This window comes from Pseudorca crassidens, chromosome 10 (genome assembly GCF_039906515.1).
Source record: "Pseudorca crassidens isolate mPseCra1 chromosome 10, mPseCra1.hap1, whole genome shotgun sequence".
Lineage (NCBI taxonomy): Eukaryota > Metazoa > Chordata > Mammalia > Artiodactyla > Delphinidae > Pseudorca > Pseudorca crassidens.
The window spans coordinates 69,140,522-69,157,519 of NC_090305.1; the positions used below are offsets into that span (position 1 = coordinate 69,140,522).

At 51.3% G+C, this 16,998-nt stretch overlaps 1 protein-coding gene and 1 pseudogene across 8 annotated transcripts; both read right to left on the reverse strand.

Moving 5' to 3' along the window:
- Positions 1–2,292: 2,292 nt before the first annotated feature.
- MON1A (MON1 homolog A, secretory trafficking associated) lies at positions 2,293–16,625 on the reverse strand. 8 transcript variants are annotated; one of them, XM_067754471.1, is made up of 8 exons: positions 16,333–16,625; positions 15,177–15,248; positions 10,910–10,996; positions 6,593–6,732; positions 4,878–5,363; positions 3,538–4,303; positions 2,676–2,823; positions 2,293–2,575 (listed from the first exon to the last, which is right to left on the reverse strand). In XM_067754471.1, exons 3-8 carry the CDS (start codon positions 10,975–10,977, stop codon positions 2,435–2,437), a joined length of 1,749 nt encoding a protein of 582 aa, XP_067610572.1. In that variant the 5' UTR covers positions 10,978–10,996; positions 15,177–15,248; positions 16,333–16,625; the 3' UTR covers positions 2,293–2,434. The 8 variants fall into 8 exon arrangements, with proteins under 8 accessions (XP_067610572.1, XP_067610577.1, XP_067610570.1 ...); XM_067754476.1 differs by having other exon boundaries at positions 4,878–5,234; positions 15,177–15,307; XM_067754469.1 differs by having other exon boundaries at positions 15,177–15,307.
- LOC137233222 (U6 spliceosomal RNA) lies at positions 10,783–10,883 on the reverse strand (annotated as a pseudogene).
- Positions 16,626–16,998: the final 373 nt, after the last annotated feature.

Sequence of the window (16,998 nt, forward strand, 5' to 3'; positions counted from 1 at the left end):
GCGCTGAGACATGGGTTCTTGTGGCCCCTATTCTGCCTCAGGACATTGGGAGAGACTTATAGAGGTTGGGAGGAAACCTGAGGGGTCCTCCCCGTTCACCTGTTTTGGGGGTGGATGTGCAGCAGTCAACAGTTGGTTCTCTGCTGCCATCATGTGGCCAAGTTGTTGGCTGCCCCCAGGCTGGCATCTCCTCTGAGGTAGCCTTGGTCTTTGACAGCAGGCATCCACAGAGTGCCCCTTCCTCCCTCCTCATCCACTTGGTCTGTGGGAGGGGGGCAGGCAAGCCATGTGGGTGAAGTCAGCTAATGGAGCCTTGCAGTGCCGAATACAAGCACTTTCTCAAGGTGAGTTCACAAGGCCTGGCCCACGTTCAGCTAAGGACCTACCCCACTGCCCTTGCATTTGTCACCCTGAAGGAGTGCTAGCTACTTTGCCCTCTTTGGGCTCTCACTCCCCTCTGAACACTACTCCAGAGAACTAGTGCCAGCCTCTTTCTCCAACGCAAAGAGATCATCCTAATGACAGCAGGGGGACCTCTGTAACCACAATATGACCATGTCACTCTGCAGCTTTAAAACATTCTGTGGCTCCCCACTGCCAGACTTTTACCTGGAGTTTGAGAACCCTAGGCTTTAAAGACTCCTCCAGCTTCACTGTTACCCAGTCGGACAAGGTTCTTTACCATACCAGGTTTCATACCAGGTTCATCCCTTTGCACATGCTCGTTGCTCCACTAGGAACACCTTTCCTGTTTGTCTGTTGTCCCTTCCTTGCTCCCCAAACAGGTAAACCCTGCACTCTTAGGTGCCTACTGTCCTAGGTATACACACTTATCTAATTGTGACTATCTCTTCCCACCCCCACCCAGAATAGGTGCTGAACGGCAAGAAGCTGGAAGCCCTGCAAGGATCAGGGTAGCCAGCAGGGACACCTGGAGGCTGACCACTGACCAGAACACCGGTAGCAGTCAGAGACAGCTAGCCTGGCATCACCCTGGCCCCAGAGGCAGTGGTTTGGTGCCCTTTCCAGGATTCAGGGAAGGAACAGAAACAGCAAGCAGACAGAAAAGAGACCCAGGGCATGTGGGCAGTGTGAGCAGCACCCACCAAGCCTGTGGCTGCTCCAGAGGGGCTTTGGGGTCTGGGCAGGTGGCCTGCTGCCATACCCATTCTAATGTGATCTGGGGTGGGGCCAAGGGCAGGCGCTGTGCTGCCATTTCCTGGGACAGTAAGTGACTCATTCCAGTGCATCCTTGGCCTATGCCACCTACAAAGACACATTTTCCAGCATGGGTTGGTTTCAGTGGCACAGTATCTTGCTCCAGCACTCAGAGACTGCATGAAGGTGATTCACTCTATAGTCTGAAGACCATATTCCATGGACACTATTCTCCCAAACACTTCCTAGGTCTTCTGTTCCCCTGGCCAGTGAGATGGTTCAGTTGTGGCATAACTGGGAGAGTCCCCAGCAGGAAGGTAGAAGCTTTCTGCACTGTGCCTTGGGCTCTGTCCTAAGAAGGTCTCATGGTAGAGTGAATGGGGCTGGGCCTTCACTGCTGAGCCTCCTGGGATGTTCCTAGTGACCCACGTAGGCTGGGCCATGCCAGGGAACAGGGTGACTGAAAAGAGCATCAGCCCTTCTTAGGGCAGGGTCCACTCCAGCCCCAGAGGTCAGCTGGGTCTTCTTTCAGGTCCTCTGGCTCACTCCTGGGGGCCATCCTAAGGAATGTGCTGGCTAGAGGTAGGGGAGCTGAGGTGGACAGCCTTCATGAGGAACCCTAAGCTGGAATAGTTTCCCCAGAGGCCTACAGCTATAGTGAGGCTGGACTCTGAATTTGTGCTGAACACTGGGCCACCTCACCAAGGGCTCCCACCCATGCCCGGGCTCAGACTCTCTCCACTTGACTGTCCCTGTCTTACTCAGCTCAGCCCCTGCTGAAATACAGCAGTCCATTAAGCAGAGCCACAGTCAGGGCTCCCAGGTGGTTGGGTGGTCCTTCAGGCCATGCAGCTGGGAATCCCACCTAGGAGTGACAGGGGAGGCACCAGGGGCTCAGACTGAGTGTGGGGTGGGGCATCGCGGGAGGTTGGTCGTGGTGGGGAAGGCCAGTGGGGTCCTAGAGAACACTTTACACGTGGCAGGACTTCAGCTGAATGAAAACAGCCCCAGCCCAGGGGCCAACTCTGAGCACATGTGATGCTGTCCATGGGGAAGCATGGGCAGGGCCTAGGGAGGAGGATCCAGCGTCTGTGTGTGAGTGAGAGTGAAGGAACCAGTGACAAGGCCCACAAGTGTCTTCCCCAAAGCACTTTAATGCACACACCAACCCACAGTCCCTGCCTGCTGCCTGGGCCAGAGGCCAGCCCCACCTGGAAGCTCCCATGGCTTCCACAGCCTGGTGTGCCTAGGAGGGCCGAGCCCACACACATTCTCATCAGTATGTGAGGGGCGTGAGGATGAAGAGGCGGTCTTCTTCTTTGCGGATCCAGCGCATCAGTTTATGGATGGCACTGACGGCCGACGCCTTGGTCCCCAGGGGGCTGTAGCACATGTAGAGCTCAAAGGCGCCTGTCACCTGGAGGAAGGGGGCACAGGGTGGTCATCCAGATTAGACAACCCTTGTGGCCCTTGCCCAGGACCCCGATGAAGCCCAGCCCATCCCAGGGCTGCCTTACCCAAGCCAGGAGGTTCTCGTTGGGGCCCGTGTAGTAGATAGTCTTGAGTGGGCGGGAGGCATTGTGGGCGCGGCTGTGCAGGTACTGGTAGAGGCCCAGCAGCCGCTCCTGCTCCTCTTCACTGGTGTACGGGGCCTCGATCTCAGGGCTGGAGATGGGGGAGTGGGTTCGCAAAGGAATGACTTCCACTGGCTTCTCTGGAGATCCAGAAACACCTATTCCTGGCCAGGGAGACTCCACCATGGGTCCTACCCTCCAAATGCCCCCCACCCCAGGACAAGGCATTGTCTCCTCACCACTGAAGACTCCCCAGGACAAAGCTGGGCCCACCCAGACTGGAGCCCTGTTCTCCCCTCTCCCCCAAGTTCATGGCATCTTTGGTGACCCTCCCTTGGAGAAACCAATCTGGGTTTAGGTGTCCTAGACAGAGTGACAGGTCTGAGATGAAGGAAAAGTGAGCCAGGAACCTTCTGGACCAAAAAGGGGTAAAAGGAGGATAGAAGATGCCTCATCTGGCCCCAGCCCCTCTGCTGGAGGAGGAAGTGGAGGAGTTGTGCATCCTGGGCTGGACCAAACTGACCAAACAGAGGAGACCTCTGTTCCAGCTTCCTTCCCTGGGTGTATTGGGTATTTCAAGGCCTTATGGGAAATGACTGAAGTAGAGAGGTGTATGCTGATGGGGAGTAGGGTGATAGGGGGTTTGGGCCCCTGGTATCAGAGTCAAACAGACACAGCAGGTCGGTCCATTCCCAGAGGGGTCATCAGCTTCAGGACTGCATCAGAGCTCAGGCCCAACCAGCCGCCCACCCCCCCCCCCACGCCCTTGTCTTCCTCAAGCAGTCTCCCCAAGGCCCTCCCTCACCTGGTGAAGAGTCCCGAGCTCTTTGACTTATAGAGGAAGTGGCGCAGGTCAGGGATGCCCACTTGGGAAACACTGTAGTAAGGTGTGCGCAGTGCCTCCCGCAGCGCCAGGTGCGCTCCGCGCTTTCGCAGGCGCTCCTGAAAGCGGCGGCGGCAGTCAGACACTGCAAAGAAGTCCTCACGGTCGGTGGAGACGAGCAGCAGGCAGAGATCCGTGTCAGGCTCCAGGTACGAGATGTGTGCGTGGAAGAAGCCGGCTGCGTTGAATTTGGGCAGGCACACGGGCGTCCAGGCCTCGCCCTCGCGGAAGGACGAGGAGGAACTTATGAGGTTGAAGAGCAGGTGCAGGTCGATGGGGTGCAGGAATTGGTCCTTGCGGCGCACAAGCGCCACGAGCTGGTTGCGCGCCAGCAGGATGGAGAAGACGAGGCTGCGGGCGCGCGCCTGCTGCAGACTGGCACTCACGACGTCGCGCACGGCCGCCGCCAAGGGCAGGCAGCGCGCCGCCCCCATCAGGAAACTGGGGTCTCGCGCCATGAGCTGCAGCAGGTTGTCCGTGATGCGCTCAGAGCCCGAGAGCAGGCGCCGCAGGTCATAGTTCTGCTTCTGCTGGAAGATGTGGCTCAGCTGCGCACCCGTAAGAAGGCTCAGGATCTGGTAGTAGATGTAGAGCAACTCTTGCGCCAGTTCCTGTGCCGACTGCCGCGTGCGGGCCACCGCCACCAGCACCAGTGGGCTCCGGCGCACGAATACTACCTTGTAGCCATCTGATGGGACCGATGGATAGGGGTGGTGTCAGCTTCAGCCCTTCTCCGGAAAGCCCTCCCTGAATGGCCTGCCCTAGCACCCTCAGAGCCCCGCTTTCCACAATCTCTCCACCTCCCCTCAGAACTGTGCACACAGAGGGGGCTTCAGGATGAAAGAAAAACAGATGCCCATGGGCCCCCCTTTCCCCCCCTTTCCCCTTTCCTGCCACTTGTTTCACAGACTGGGACCAGCTAAAATGCAGGAAGCACTTCAGAAAGACACACGTTCTTGGGCTAAGTGGCAAGAGCTGGGTGGGGCTCAAGACCTGGGATTATTTTGGTTACCTCCCCCGGCTTCTCACCTTCTCCAAGGGCAAAGCCCATGTGCGAGCCACCTTTGGCCCCCACAACAGCCCTATGAGGCAGTCAGTGTTGTTCTCCCGTGTTCAGATGAGGACCTGGGGCTCGGTGAGGTGGAGGGACTAACCTTGGTCACACAGCACATCCCAGCCCTCTAGTCCCTGGGAGTCCGAAACCTGGTATGGTCTCTCCTGGCCAGGGAGACCTCCTGGCACCCCCCCTCCTGGTGGCTCACCTGCATGGATGGAACGGATGGCATTCTTGTCAGCCTCCAGGAAGGACACCAGGGCCACCATGACACCCATGGTGCTGGAAAGTGCCTCCTCTGACCCATAGCGGGAGTACACAGGCTTCCCCGCCTCGCTCAGCACGAAGACATGCTTCTGGTGCAGGCGCCATGCCTCAGCAGTCTCCTCCTCATCCCCTTCACCAGTGCCCTCTCTTGGGGGCTCTGTGGCTGGTCGCCCAGCTGCCCCTGGGGACTCCGGCCAGTCCTCAGAGCTTCCTGGAAGCATCTCCTCCTGCAGGTCTCGGGCGACACCTGTCAGCTGGGTGCTCAGCTCACTGAAGTCCTGGCTGATCTGGCGCATGTCTGTAGGCAGAGGTGGAGGACCACCAGCACCCTCCTTGGGGCTCTCCCCAGAAGCCACCCCATTCTCTGATTCTGTCAGGTCCTCATAGGAACGGGCATGGACGAACATGGCACCCTCCTGTCCGGCACCTGCCAGCCAAAAGCACTGGTGTTTAGAGCAGTAGCTTCTGGCAGACCACCTCACCAGCAAGGTGCCCAATACAGTACTCTGCCTGTCCTGATGAGGTAAGCCACTGTTCCTTCTGGCTACAAGTCATGCTCTGCTGTGACTTACAGCCCACCAGCCTCCTCCCCTCACACTGGGAATAAGACCCCAACCCCTCAAGGCTGCGGTGGTAGCCAGTATCTGCCTGCCCCTCTCACTCTCATCTCACAGCCCTTCGTGCATCTGCTCTTTGGATATCCCCACCTACCTCAGGGCCTCTGCATCTCCTGTTCCCTCTGCATGGAAGGCACTCCCACCTCTTTGCATGCCAGCTCCCTGTCACACTTCAGCTCACAGCAAAGATGTTAGTTGTCCCTGTCACCTGACCCCCAAACCCAGGCACTCTATCATATCCCCCTCCTTGACTTCTCTTGCGGCACTTATCAGTTATTGCCCTTCTCCCCAACTGCAGTGGGGTTCCCCCTCATGGGCAGGAACCTGGTTTTTTGCTGCTGTGTTCCCAGCACCTCGCCCTGTGCCTGGAATACCTCCTGTGCTCAGCAAATCTCTCTCCCTGGGAGAAGGCTCCCTGACCCTGCACAGGGACCCATGGTTCCTAACCCCCTCCACTGGAATGCTCTCACTAGCCTGTGGCTCCCCCAAGGCAGGGACAATGTCAGTTTTCCTTTACTGATTTTTTTTTGGACAGAAGAGTTCAAGAGATATGTTTTGAGTCTCTATTATGAGTTCAACACTGTACCAGGCATTGGGGATACAACAGCTCTGTGCTCAAAGAGCTCACAATCTTGTAGACAAGAAAGATGGGCAATACATACACACACAAATAAGACTACAAAATAACTAGTGTTCTGTGCAGAGCATGGTCAGGGCAGGCCTCTCTTGTGAGGAGGTGACATTTAAGTTGAGAGCTGAGGGAGAGAGAAGGAGCCAGGGAGGTGCCTGTAGACACAGGAAATAGGAGAAGAGCCCACACTGGTGGCAAGACAGCACAGGGCAACTGGCACAACATGAAGTGGAGAGGAAGGCCAGATGCACACTGAGCCTGGATCCTTGCAGTATCCCCAGCACATGACAAATAGCTAACAAGTGAGCATGCATGAATGAGTGACAGTGAAAGAGTGGTTGGGAATCCCGATTGCCCTCGAGGCTGCTCTAGCTGTAAGCTGGCTGGGGCTGCGCACCCTGCCCATACCTGGCTCCATTCCCTGGGCCAGTCCTGGTGTGGGGCTCTCAGCTCTCTCCACACTCTGCCCATCAGAAGGAGCCAACGTGCCATCAGGGCCTTCGCTGCTTCTCTTCCTCTGCATGTCAGCAGCCATCCCTTGGGCTCTCCTGTGGGGCAAACAAAGGCATCATTGAGGGTAAGCGGGAAGGTGCTAGTGGCAGGAGTCACTGGCATAATTAAGAGTGGTTAAGTACAGGAAAGTATCCCTCACCAGGACCCAGCTAACTCAAACCTCTGGGGAATGGGTTCTGAATATTCCCTTCTAAAGAAGCGTGCTGTTCTCTTTCTGATTATAAAAGAATGCATGGGGGACTTGCCTGGTGGTCCAGTGGTTAAGACTCTGTGCTCCCAATACAGGGGGCCCGGCTCAATCCCTGGTCAGGGAACTAGTTCCCACATGCTGAAACTAAGAGCAGCATGCTGCAACTAAAAGATCCCTCATGCCACAACTAAAGATCCTGCATGCTGCAATGAAGATCCTGCCTGATGCAACTAAGACCCAGTGCAGCCAAAATAAATAAATAAATATACTTTTTTTTTTTTTTGGCCGTGTTGGGTCTTCGTCGCTGCTTGTGGGCTTTCTCTAGTTGCGGTGAGCAGGGGTTAAGCTTTGTTGTGGTGCGCGGGCTTCTCATTGCGGTGGCCTCTCGTTGCAGAGCACGGGCTCTAGAGCGCAGGCTCAGTAGTTGTGGCGCATGGGCTTAGTTGCTCTGCGATCTTCAGGATCTTCCTGGACCAGGGATCAAACCCGTGCCCCTGCATTGGCAGGCGGATTCTTAACCACCGCGCCACCAGGGAAGTCCCTGTGTCGGGTCTTAGTTGCGGCACTCAAGCTTCTCTCTAGTTGTGGTGTGCAGTGTTTCTTTCTCTCTCTAGTTATGGCACGTGGGCTTAGTTGCCCCGCGGCATGTGGGGTCTTAGTTCCCTGACCAGGGATCGAACCTGCATCCCCTACATTGGAAGGCGGATTCTTTACCCCTAGAAGTTCCAGGGAAGTCCCAGTCCCTATGTGGATTTTTATGTAATCCTGATCACTCTTCTCTGAGGCAGGCACTCTTGTCAGACAAGCTTTATATATGAAGAAACTGAAGCTGAGAGAGTGTAAGTACATTGTCCAATGTCACGACAGGAAAGAAGAGCTGGAGCTGGTAATTGAAACCATTCTGTATCCTGATATCTTCCACTGTACATCCTATCATGAACATTTCTCCATTCAAAACTGAGTTGACAAATCAGTTCTTTTTGATATTTAGACATTTACTATGAACACAGTGAGTCAGAGTAAACAGGCCTAAGCCTTGCTTTTCTCCTTGCATTCTGTACCTTTTGAATTTGGCACCAGGGCTCACCTCTCCAGTTAAAAACAACTATGGACATGTCGGTTCTCAGTGCCCATTTGATGGACACTAAGGACAAACTCAGCCTGATCTCCCAGTCCTTCTGCAGCCTCAGGGCCAGGTGGAGGTGGCCAAGAGTGGATGTCAGGGATAACGAAGTTGGGTGGCTCTCTTGGGATCAGCCTCTAAGGTCCCTTAATGTCAGGCTGAAGGGTCTTCATTTGGCAGGCAACAAACAATCCATAGGAGAGGGGTTCCATCTGAGGCACTAACCCTTTAGGGAATAGAAATTTGGCTGGATGGGCTAGAAGGGCAGCGAAGACTAGTCAGAGACTCATGAGGAAGGCACTGCAGGCAGGCCAGGGGCCTGGGGGGGACTGGTGTTAGTGTGAGCAAAGCAGACTCTGTCCCTGCCCTCCTGGAGCAGAGTCCATAGGGAATAATTGAGGCTTGTCCCTTACTAGCTCTGTAACCTTGGGCAAATGACTCCACCCTGAGCCTGGCATGAAGTAGGTGCTCAAAAACGTTCATGAGAAGAGTGATTTCAAAACAGTGTCACCAGCACTAGCATTTGTGTGGCCCCCGCTTACCTGTGTCTAAGAACTCTCTCCGACCACAAGTTCCTAGCGGGCAGCTCCTGCAAGTGTACCCAAAGAGTTGATTTTCAAGCTCTTCTGTCATCTTTGTTGTAAGCTACGGAATCCTTTCTTCAAATTAATCTTGTAAAGCAGTTCAATGTGCAAAACAGACAGAGAGGGAGGCAGGGCCAGAGACTGGCCTGATGGCCACGCCCCCCACTGGTCCCGGAGCACCACAGAGTTAAGTGGGGGTTGGGTACCACTGGTCAACAGCATCACCCCACACAGAGTGCCCTTTGAATAATCTTCAAAGGAAGATTATTTGGGAGAACATCTACCTTTTGGGATTTTCTAGGCCACCAGTCCTGTCCATCAAGACAATCAAGAGTGATGGTTCCCAGCGAGGGTCAGAGCCCAGAAGACCAAGGTGTGGTCCACCTTTTCTGATGAAGAGTAATTAAGAAGCTGCATGCCCTCAACAGGAACCTGGGGAGGCATCCAGAAAGGTCTCCTCTGAGACTGAGACCAAGAGGAGCAATCCAAAACAGGCCAAAACAGCCACCGCAACACCACGGAGCCCAGGGCAGTGGGTGCTAAGGAAACTAGGGCATGTCCAGATCTTGAGCAAGAAGACACAGGCCACACGAGAACCTTGGAGACCATTATTTTACAAGCTAACCTAAAAGCCCGGTTGGGGTCTGCATTGCTGTGTAAAGAGAGAGCGACCCCAGAGAGATGAGTCTGTCCATATATAGGCAGAGGGCAAGCTGCTACTGCCAGTCCTGGGGTTGTGGCCAGGGCTTCTGGACCTGGCTCCTTGGATGGAGGCCTGGATTGGTATGTGCTTTTTTCTGAGGAGAGGGTCCAGAACAACTACTTTAAATGGGAATGCCCTACATTTCTGTGTGTACTCACTTTCCCACTCCCCTAGTGGAGAGCTTCACATCTTCTCTCTTCTCAAGCTTCCATCATCTTCTCCAATGCTCACCCTCAGCACTATCAGTGATAACCTTACCTTCTATTTCACTGAGGACATGGAAGTCAGCAAAAGAGAACTTCCAAGATTCCCACTACCACCTCACCTCACCTGCCAGACTCTGCCTTCCTCCTTCTTACTAAAGATGAGCTGTCTGGGCTCCACTAACACCTCCACTCCAGCCCCTCTCACCCATCCAAGCATATGGCTTCAGCAGCTGTCCCTCTCTCTCTCAGATCATCAGTGTCCCCTTCTCCCCTATTCATCACCAATATACTGATGTTTCTTCCATTTTCCAAACACCTTCCCTTAGATGTGTTTACTCTGTTATAATTCATTGAGCTGTACTTATGATTTGTGAACTTTATGTTTGTTTTATTTCAATTAAAACCTTAAAACAAACCTCCCCTTAACTCTACATTCCCCTCTAGGTACCACCCTATTTTTTTTTTTTTTTTGCTGTCCTTTATAAAACAAACAAACAAACCTCAAAACAGTAAACAGTACTTGGAGTTTAATTAGTCACGTAAGCTAGGCTATGCTGTGTAACAAATGAGTGCCAAAATGGTAGAGGCTTTACACATAAAGGCTTTTTTTGTTTGTTTTGGCCATATCACATGGCTTGTGGGATTGAACTTGGGCTGCAGGCAATGGAAGTGCAGAGTCCTAACCACTGGACTGCCAGGGAATTCCCTAAAGGCTTTTCTTTTTTTTTTTTTATTGCAAGCATTTTTTTATTGAGAAATAATCTATGTATAACATTATATTAGTTCCAGGTCTACAACATAATGATTCAATATTTGTATATATTGCAAAATGGTCACCACCATGTCTCGTTAACATCCATCACCACACAAAGTTACAAAATTTTTTTCTTGTGATGAGAACTTTTAATACCTACTCTCTTAGCAACTTTCAAATATACAAGCATTATTAATTATAGTCACTATGCTGTACATTACATCCTCAGGATTTATTTATTTTGTAACTGGAAGTTTGTACCTTTTGACCACCTTCACAGATTTTGCAACCATTTTTTAATAAACTCTAAAGGATAATATGTATTAAAATATTTACAAGTTCCTAATTTGACAGGCTGACTCCATTATATACAGCAGGGGTCCCCAACTCCCAGGCTGCGGACCTCTATCTGGGACGTGGGCTGTTAGGAAGTGGGCCGCACAGCAGGAGGTGAGCAGCGGGAGAGCCGAAGCTTCATCTGCCACCCCGCGCCGCTCCCCATCACTCGCATTACCGCCTGAACCAAAAAATATGGAACGCTTCAGGAATTTGCATGTCATCCTTGCACAGGGGCCACGCTAATCTTCTCTGTATCGTTCCAATTTTAGTGCTGCCGAAGCGAGCACTAAAGGCTTATTTTTTGCTCACGTACTGTGGGTTTGGTAGCAATTCAGAGCAGCTCCCTCCGGGCAGTGATTCAGGAATCCAGGCTACTAGCATCTTATAGTTCTGCCGTCACCTGGCAATGGAAGACAGGGCTGGAGGGTCATGTCAGAACTCTTAAATACTTCAAAGTCCAGATTGGCCAGAACTAGTCATGTGGCCAGAGGGACTGGGAAATGTGGAGCGCTCAGGTGTCTCTCCACTTTTCCCATTCACACTTGAATCCATTCCAACTATTACTCCAGTAACACTGCTCCCTCAAGGTCTCCAGTGACCTCCAGGATCATCTCACTTCACTCAGCAGCCACAATGATTATTTCCTCTCTCTCAAAACACTTTCTTCTCTTGGCTTCTGGCACATCACTCTCCTTTCATGGTTCTCCTACCTCATGGACCACTCCTTCTAAGTTCTCTTTACAGTTCTTCTTACTGTTGAGGGACCAAGATTTCAGGTCTTGGATCTCTTTTCTGTCTTCATTCGATCCCTTGGTGACCTTATTCAGTCTCATGGTTTTAAATTTCACCAATAAATTAATGATTCCAAATTTTATTCACAGCCCTAATCTCTCTTCTGACTTCCAGAGGCACACACATTTAACTGTTTACTTGATGTCTGCCCTTGGATATCTTATAGTATCTCAAAGTTATATGTCCAAAACTGAGTTCCTGATCATCCCCTTAAAAAGTTGTTCCTCTCAGAGTTTTCTCCATCTCAGTGAAAGACAATTTGATACTTCCAGTTATTTAGCAAAAAATCTTGGAGGCATCCCTTATGCCTCTCTTTTTCCCGTACCTCATATACCAAACCACCAGCAAATCTTGTCAGCTTTACTTCAGAATACAGGTACACCCAGCAAAATGTCTCTCATTAACCTTTGCCACATAGAATGCCTCTTGGTTTTTAATACACAGCTGTGGTAGCCAGCCTTCCAAATGGTCCCCAGTGATTCTCAACTCCCAGCATTCAAGTCTATATACTCCCATCCCACACTGAGCAGAACTAATCTATGTCACCAACAGGATAATGTGAAAATGACAATGTGTGACTTCTGAGGCTAGGTCATAAAAGACATTGTGGCTTCTGCTTTGTTCTCTTGGATCACTCTCTCTAGGTGCAGCCATCAGCCATCAGTTGTGAGGACACTCAAGCAGCCGTAAAGAGAGGAGCTCGTGGTAAGAAACTGAAACCTGAGAACAGCCAGTACCAATGTGCTAGTCATGTGAGCAAGCAGTCTTGGAAGCAAATCATCTAACCCCAGTCATGCCTTTGAATGACTGCAACCTCATGAGAGACACTGGGCCTGAATCATCCAGCTAAGATGCTCCCAAATTCCTGAACCTCAGGAACTGTATGAGATAATAAATATTTATTATTGGTTTGAGCTGCTAAGTTTTGGGATAACTTGTTACACAGCAATAGATAACTAATACAACAAACTTGTACTGATTGAGCTTATGTTTACATAGAAAAAAACTATTATCAACACTTGATCTATATTTTTTAATAAAGGAATGTGCATTTAAAGCCTCAAATTACATTTCAAATAGAACTGATAGATCATTGAGTGCCAACAAAAGGGGTTTACTTACATCATGGCTATCTGCAGGTACTGAAAGAGGCCATGATGCTGTATCAAAGCAACACTGTTTGATCAGGAGGAAGTGTTTTAAGCATTTTGTATCCTAACATTATAATTTGTTTGGCATATATTAGGTATGTATTTTCCTTGTGTTTTAGTGCCATTTTAGAAAATTGGGGATTTGGGGTTGATGAAGGAAGAATTATACTTTTTCCCATTTGAAATAATGGGGAAACACATAAATCAACTATACTTCAATAAAATGTTAAAAAAAAAAGTGGGAAACAGATACTAAGTTAGTGATTCCAGACAGAATGTCCAACTTTCATGGAACAGATTATTGATGTTCCATAGGAAAATGCCCATATTCAGAATCTGACCACTTCTCATCACCTCCACCACTATCACATTGGTCCCAGTCAACATTATCTCTCTAGCAGATTGCTGCAAGTCTTTTTTTTTTTTAACATCTTTATTGGAGTATAATTGCTTTTCAATGTCGTGTTAGCTTCTGCTGCGTAACAAAGTGAATCAGCTATACATATACAAATATCCCCATATCCCCTCCTTCTTGCGTCTCCCTCCCACCCTCCCTATCCCACCCCTCTAGGTGGTCACAAAGCAGCAAGCTGATCTCCCTGTGCTATGCGGCTGCTTCCCACTAGCTATCTATTTTACATTTGGTAGTGTATATATGTCAATGCCACTCTCTCACTTCATCCTAGCTTACCCTTCCCCATCCCCGTGTCCTCAAGTCCATTCTCTACGTCTGTGTCTTTATTCCTGTCCTGCCCCTAGGTTCATCAGAACCATTTTTTTTTTTAGATTCCATATGTATGTGTTAGCATATGGTATCTGTTTTTCTTTCTGACTTACTTCACTCTGTTTGACAGACTCTAGGTCCATCCGCCTCACTACAAATAACTCAATTTTGTTTCTTTTTATGACTGAGTAATATTCCATTGTATATATGTGCCACATCTTTATCCATTCATCAGTCGATGAACACTTAGGTCCTGGCTATTGTAAATGTCCTGGCTATTGTAAATAGTGCTGCAATGAACACTGTGGTACATGACTCTTTTTGAATTATGGTTTTCTCAGGGTATATGCCCAGTAGTGGGATTGCTGGGTCGTATGGTAGTTCTACTTTTTGGTTTCTTAAGGAACCTCCATACTGTTCTCCATAGTGGCTGTATCAATTTACATTCCCACCAACAGTATAAGAGGGTTCCCTTTTCTCCACACCCTCTCCAGCATTGCAACAGTCTTTTAACCAGTCTCCCCACTTCTGTCCTTGTCCCTGTACAGTCTATCCTTCTCACAGCACTCAAAGTGATCTGCTTGAGACAGAAGTCAAGTCACGTAGCTCCTTTGCTCACTAGTCTGTAACGGTCACACCTAACCCAGTGAGAAAGCCAATTTCCTCACAGTGGTGCACAAGAACCTCTCTGTCTACACGCACTGCACCCCACCCCCCAAATTACTTCTTCAACCTCATCTCCTGTTCTTTCCCCTACTTGCTTTGCTTCAACCCAGCCACACTGACATTATGGCTTTCCTTGAGTATACTGTAAATGTAAATCCTGAGTATTCCTTCACTTCAGAACTTTGCTCTTGCTGAATTTTCTGCCTGGACCACACCTCCCTACTTTTCCCCCTGCCCCCCACCTCACCTATTCCACTACTTGGCCAAATATCTACATGACTCACTCTGTCACTTCCTTCAGGTTGCTGCTCAAGTGTTACCTTATCAGAGAGGCCTTCCTGGAATATCCTGGATTCTTATCTCCCTTGCCCTGCTTTATTTTTCTACATTGAAGGTAACCCTGTGAGCTGTCGCAAATTTCAGAATGTCAGCTCCATAAGCAGGATTTTAATTAACATTTGTCAGATAAATAACTTTGGAAGGGAGAAGATGAAAGATCCTCAGAGAACACCCAGCTCCAATGTAGCCTTGGGAGACTCCTGCCTGTAGGGAAGACTTAGTCCTTGGTAGTAGTTAAGTGTTCAGTAACAGTGGCTCTGGAGTCAGAGGGACCTGTATTAACCTGGCTTGGTTTTATAAATCTCAGCTTTCTCACCTATGAAATGAGGATGATGACAGCACTGATTCATTGGGTTGTGGAAGGATTAAATGAGATAATCCATGTAATTTGGTTACCCTGGCACAGAGTAGGTACATATACACTCAGCTGTCTTTAGCACATCATGATTATTCTTATTCAGACCATGTGTACCTGCACTTATACACAGATCCAGTAATCTCTGCCATGTAAATCAGTCCTTTGCGAGTTTGCTCATCCTGAGCCAGGCCCTTAGTGAGCAGGACGTGCTTCTGACCTCATGAAGCCAGGTGGGCTCTGGCCTGAAATGACCCATCTGTGATGCTGGGACAGAGATGCCTTTGGGCCTAGGGCTGGGAGTTCCTCCAGGCTCACTGGCTATTCATCCTGAAATTGCAGGACAGACCTGTAACTTCCCTGCTGCTCCCAGAAGTCTCTCCCAAGCTGAACTCCTTTCTACCACATGTCCCTACTCTGCGGCCTTGCGCCTCTGGCTCAAAGACCAAAACAAGGTCTACAGCAGCTTACCCCTGAGGGCCCACTATCCACTGATCCCAGTGGGATTTAGGTAACTGCGCCCAGCATGGCTGAGTACTACCCAACATGGTACCTGCATGTTGTGAGGGCAGGGTCAGCTGGCTGGGGCTAGTGGACATCTCCTTCCGAACAGTTCTCCAACCACCTGAAATCATGTAGTACCTCAATATCTCCAAGGCAAGTATCGGGGTCCAGCCAAAAGCCCTGGTGAAGCAAACAGTTCTCTGGACATTTACACTGGAAACTAGGCAGGGAGGGTGAATGACTCATAGCAAAACCCACCCCAAACCCCACTGGAGCCATAACCTGTGTGGCTGAAGCTCTTGGGTGGCTGGGCCTGAAGCAGTTAAGCAAGAGAGGTCTCTTGGAAACAGTCCCAGATACTCCCTTGGGGCCCCTTCTCAGGCAGCCTCTCTAGAAGCCCCCAGGGCTTGCTATTTGCCCTAGAAGTGCTCTGCTGTGCCTTTGAGCAATGTCACCAAACAAGTTAGCTCAATCAGCCCTTCTGGTATGCCTCCCTCCTCTAGGTGCCTGGCCTGGAGAGAGGAAGGGCCTTGCAAGAACTCCTCCCTACTGGGTCCCTACCACTCTTGCTCCCTCTTCCTGCTTAGATTGTGCCCTATCCTGCCTTGACCCTTTGGGGAGTGGGCTATCTGGGAGGATGGTGCCAGGATGCATGGATGTGTGGCAGACAGGGTCCAGGTGAGGCTGTGCTGTAACTGCTTCAGCAGGATGCCTACTCCACGCTGAGAGTATAGCTTGGTACTTGTCACTGCTAGTGGTCACTCCCCTTTCTGACAAAGGCTGCTCACCCTCCCCAGCAAACTCGAGCCCAGAAAGTGTGGCTCAACAGGTGCAAGAGGCAGCTTGGTTATCTGAGCCAGGGCACCCTTGAAGGCAAAGTCCCAAGCCTCAAGACACTTTCAGGAGCTTCCTGCTCACCCCACAGTCAACCTCTGCCAGTCTCTGAGAGCACTCTGCTGGGCCGAATGTGTGTGCGTTGGGGCTACAGGACTTTGCCCTTCCAGCCGAAGGAAGAGTTCCAGGCCTCGCCTTTTGTATTCCCCAGCTGGGAACCGGCGAAGGGACCCCAGAGAGACCCAGTCCTTCTACCGCAAATAGCAGCGTAGACTGCAGGGGCCCCCAGTCTTCAAGCCCCTCCCTTCAAAGATGACAGCTCTCCAGTCTCTCGGCGCCCCCAAGCCACGTGGGTTGGCAGTCGGACTCACCTGTTTCTCGGGGAGGGGGAAGGGGTCAGGAAGCACAGAGATTGCCGGTCACTGCCCTCTGCCGGATCCCCGGGAGGTCACGGGTGTCCGGCCGGGCCCGGACTGATGGTTCAGGTTCGCGGGACCACGGCCCCCTGCAGACACAGACATGGCCACAGCGCAGGCCACCGCTCCCTCCCACGGCCCCTTGCCCGGCTGCCGGCTCAAGAAGACAGCACTCGCCGGCCTCTGGCGGCGGAGGCCCGGCTCCAGTCGCTGGGCCTGGCCCTGCCCGCCCCGGTGTGCATTATGGGAAATGTAGTTCGCAGTGCACGGCCGCCGCGAGGTGGGGCGGGGCGCCAGGTCCCGGCAGAGACCTGGGCGGGGCCTGACCCGGGTCAGCGGTGGCATCATCCCGCACCGCCTTTTACAGGGTCCCGGCCAAACTCAGGCACCTCCCCAAACCCAAAGCCTGGGGTGGACCGCAGGCCCAGACTTCCTAGCTCCTCCGCCCGAGCCAACAAGAGGTTTATTTAAAGCGAAAGAAAGAGACTATGGCATTGTTTCCTCCACTAATTGTGGAAGGACAGTGCAAGTTTGGGGGCTGGATAAATGTCATTAGTGGACCCGGCCACACTGACTGTAAAGGATGTAGGCACACCAACTGCTGCTAAAGGAACACCCTTT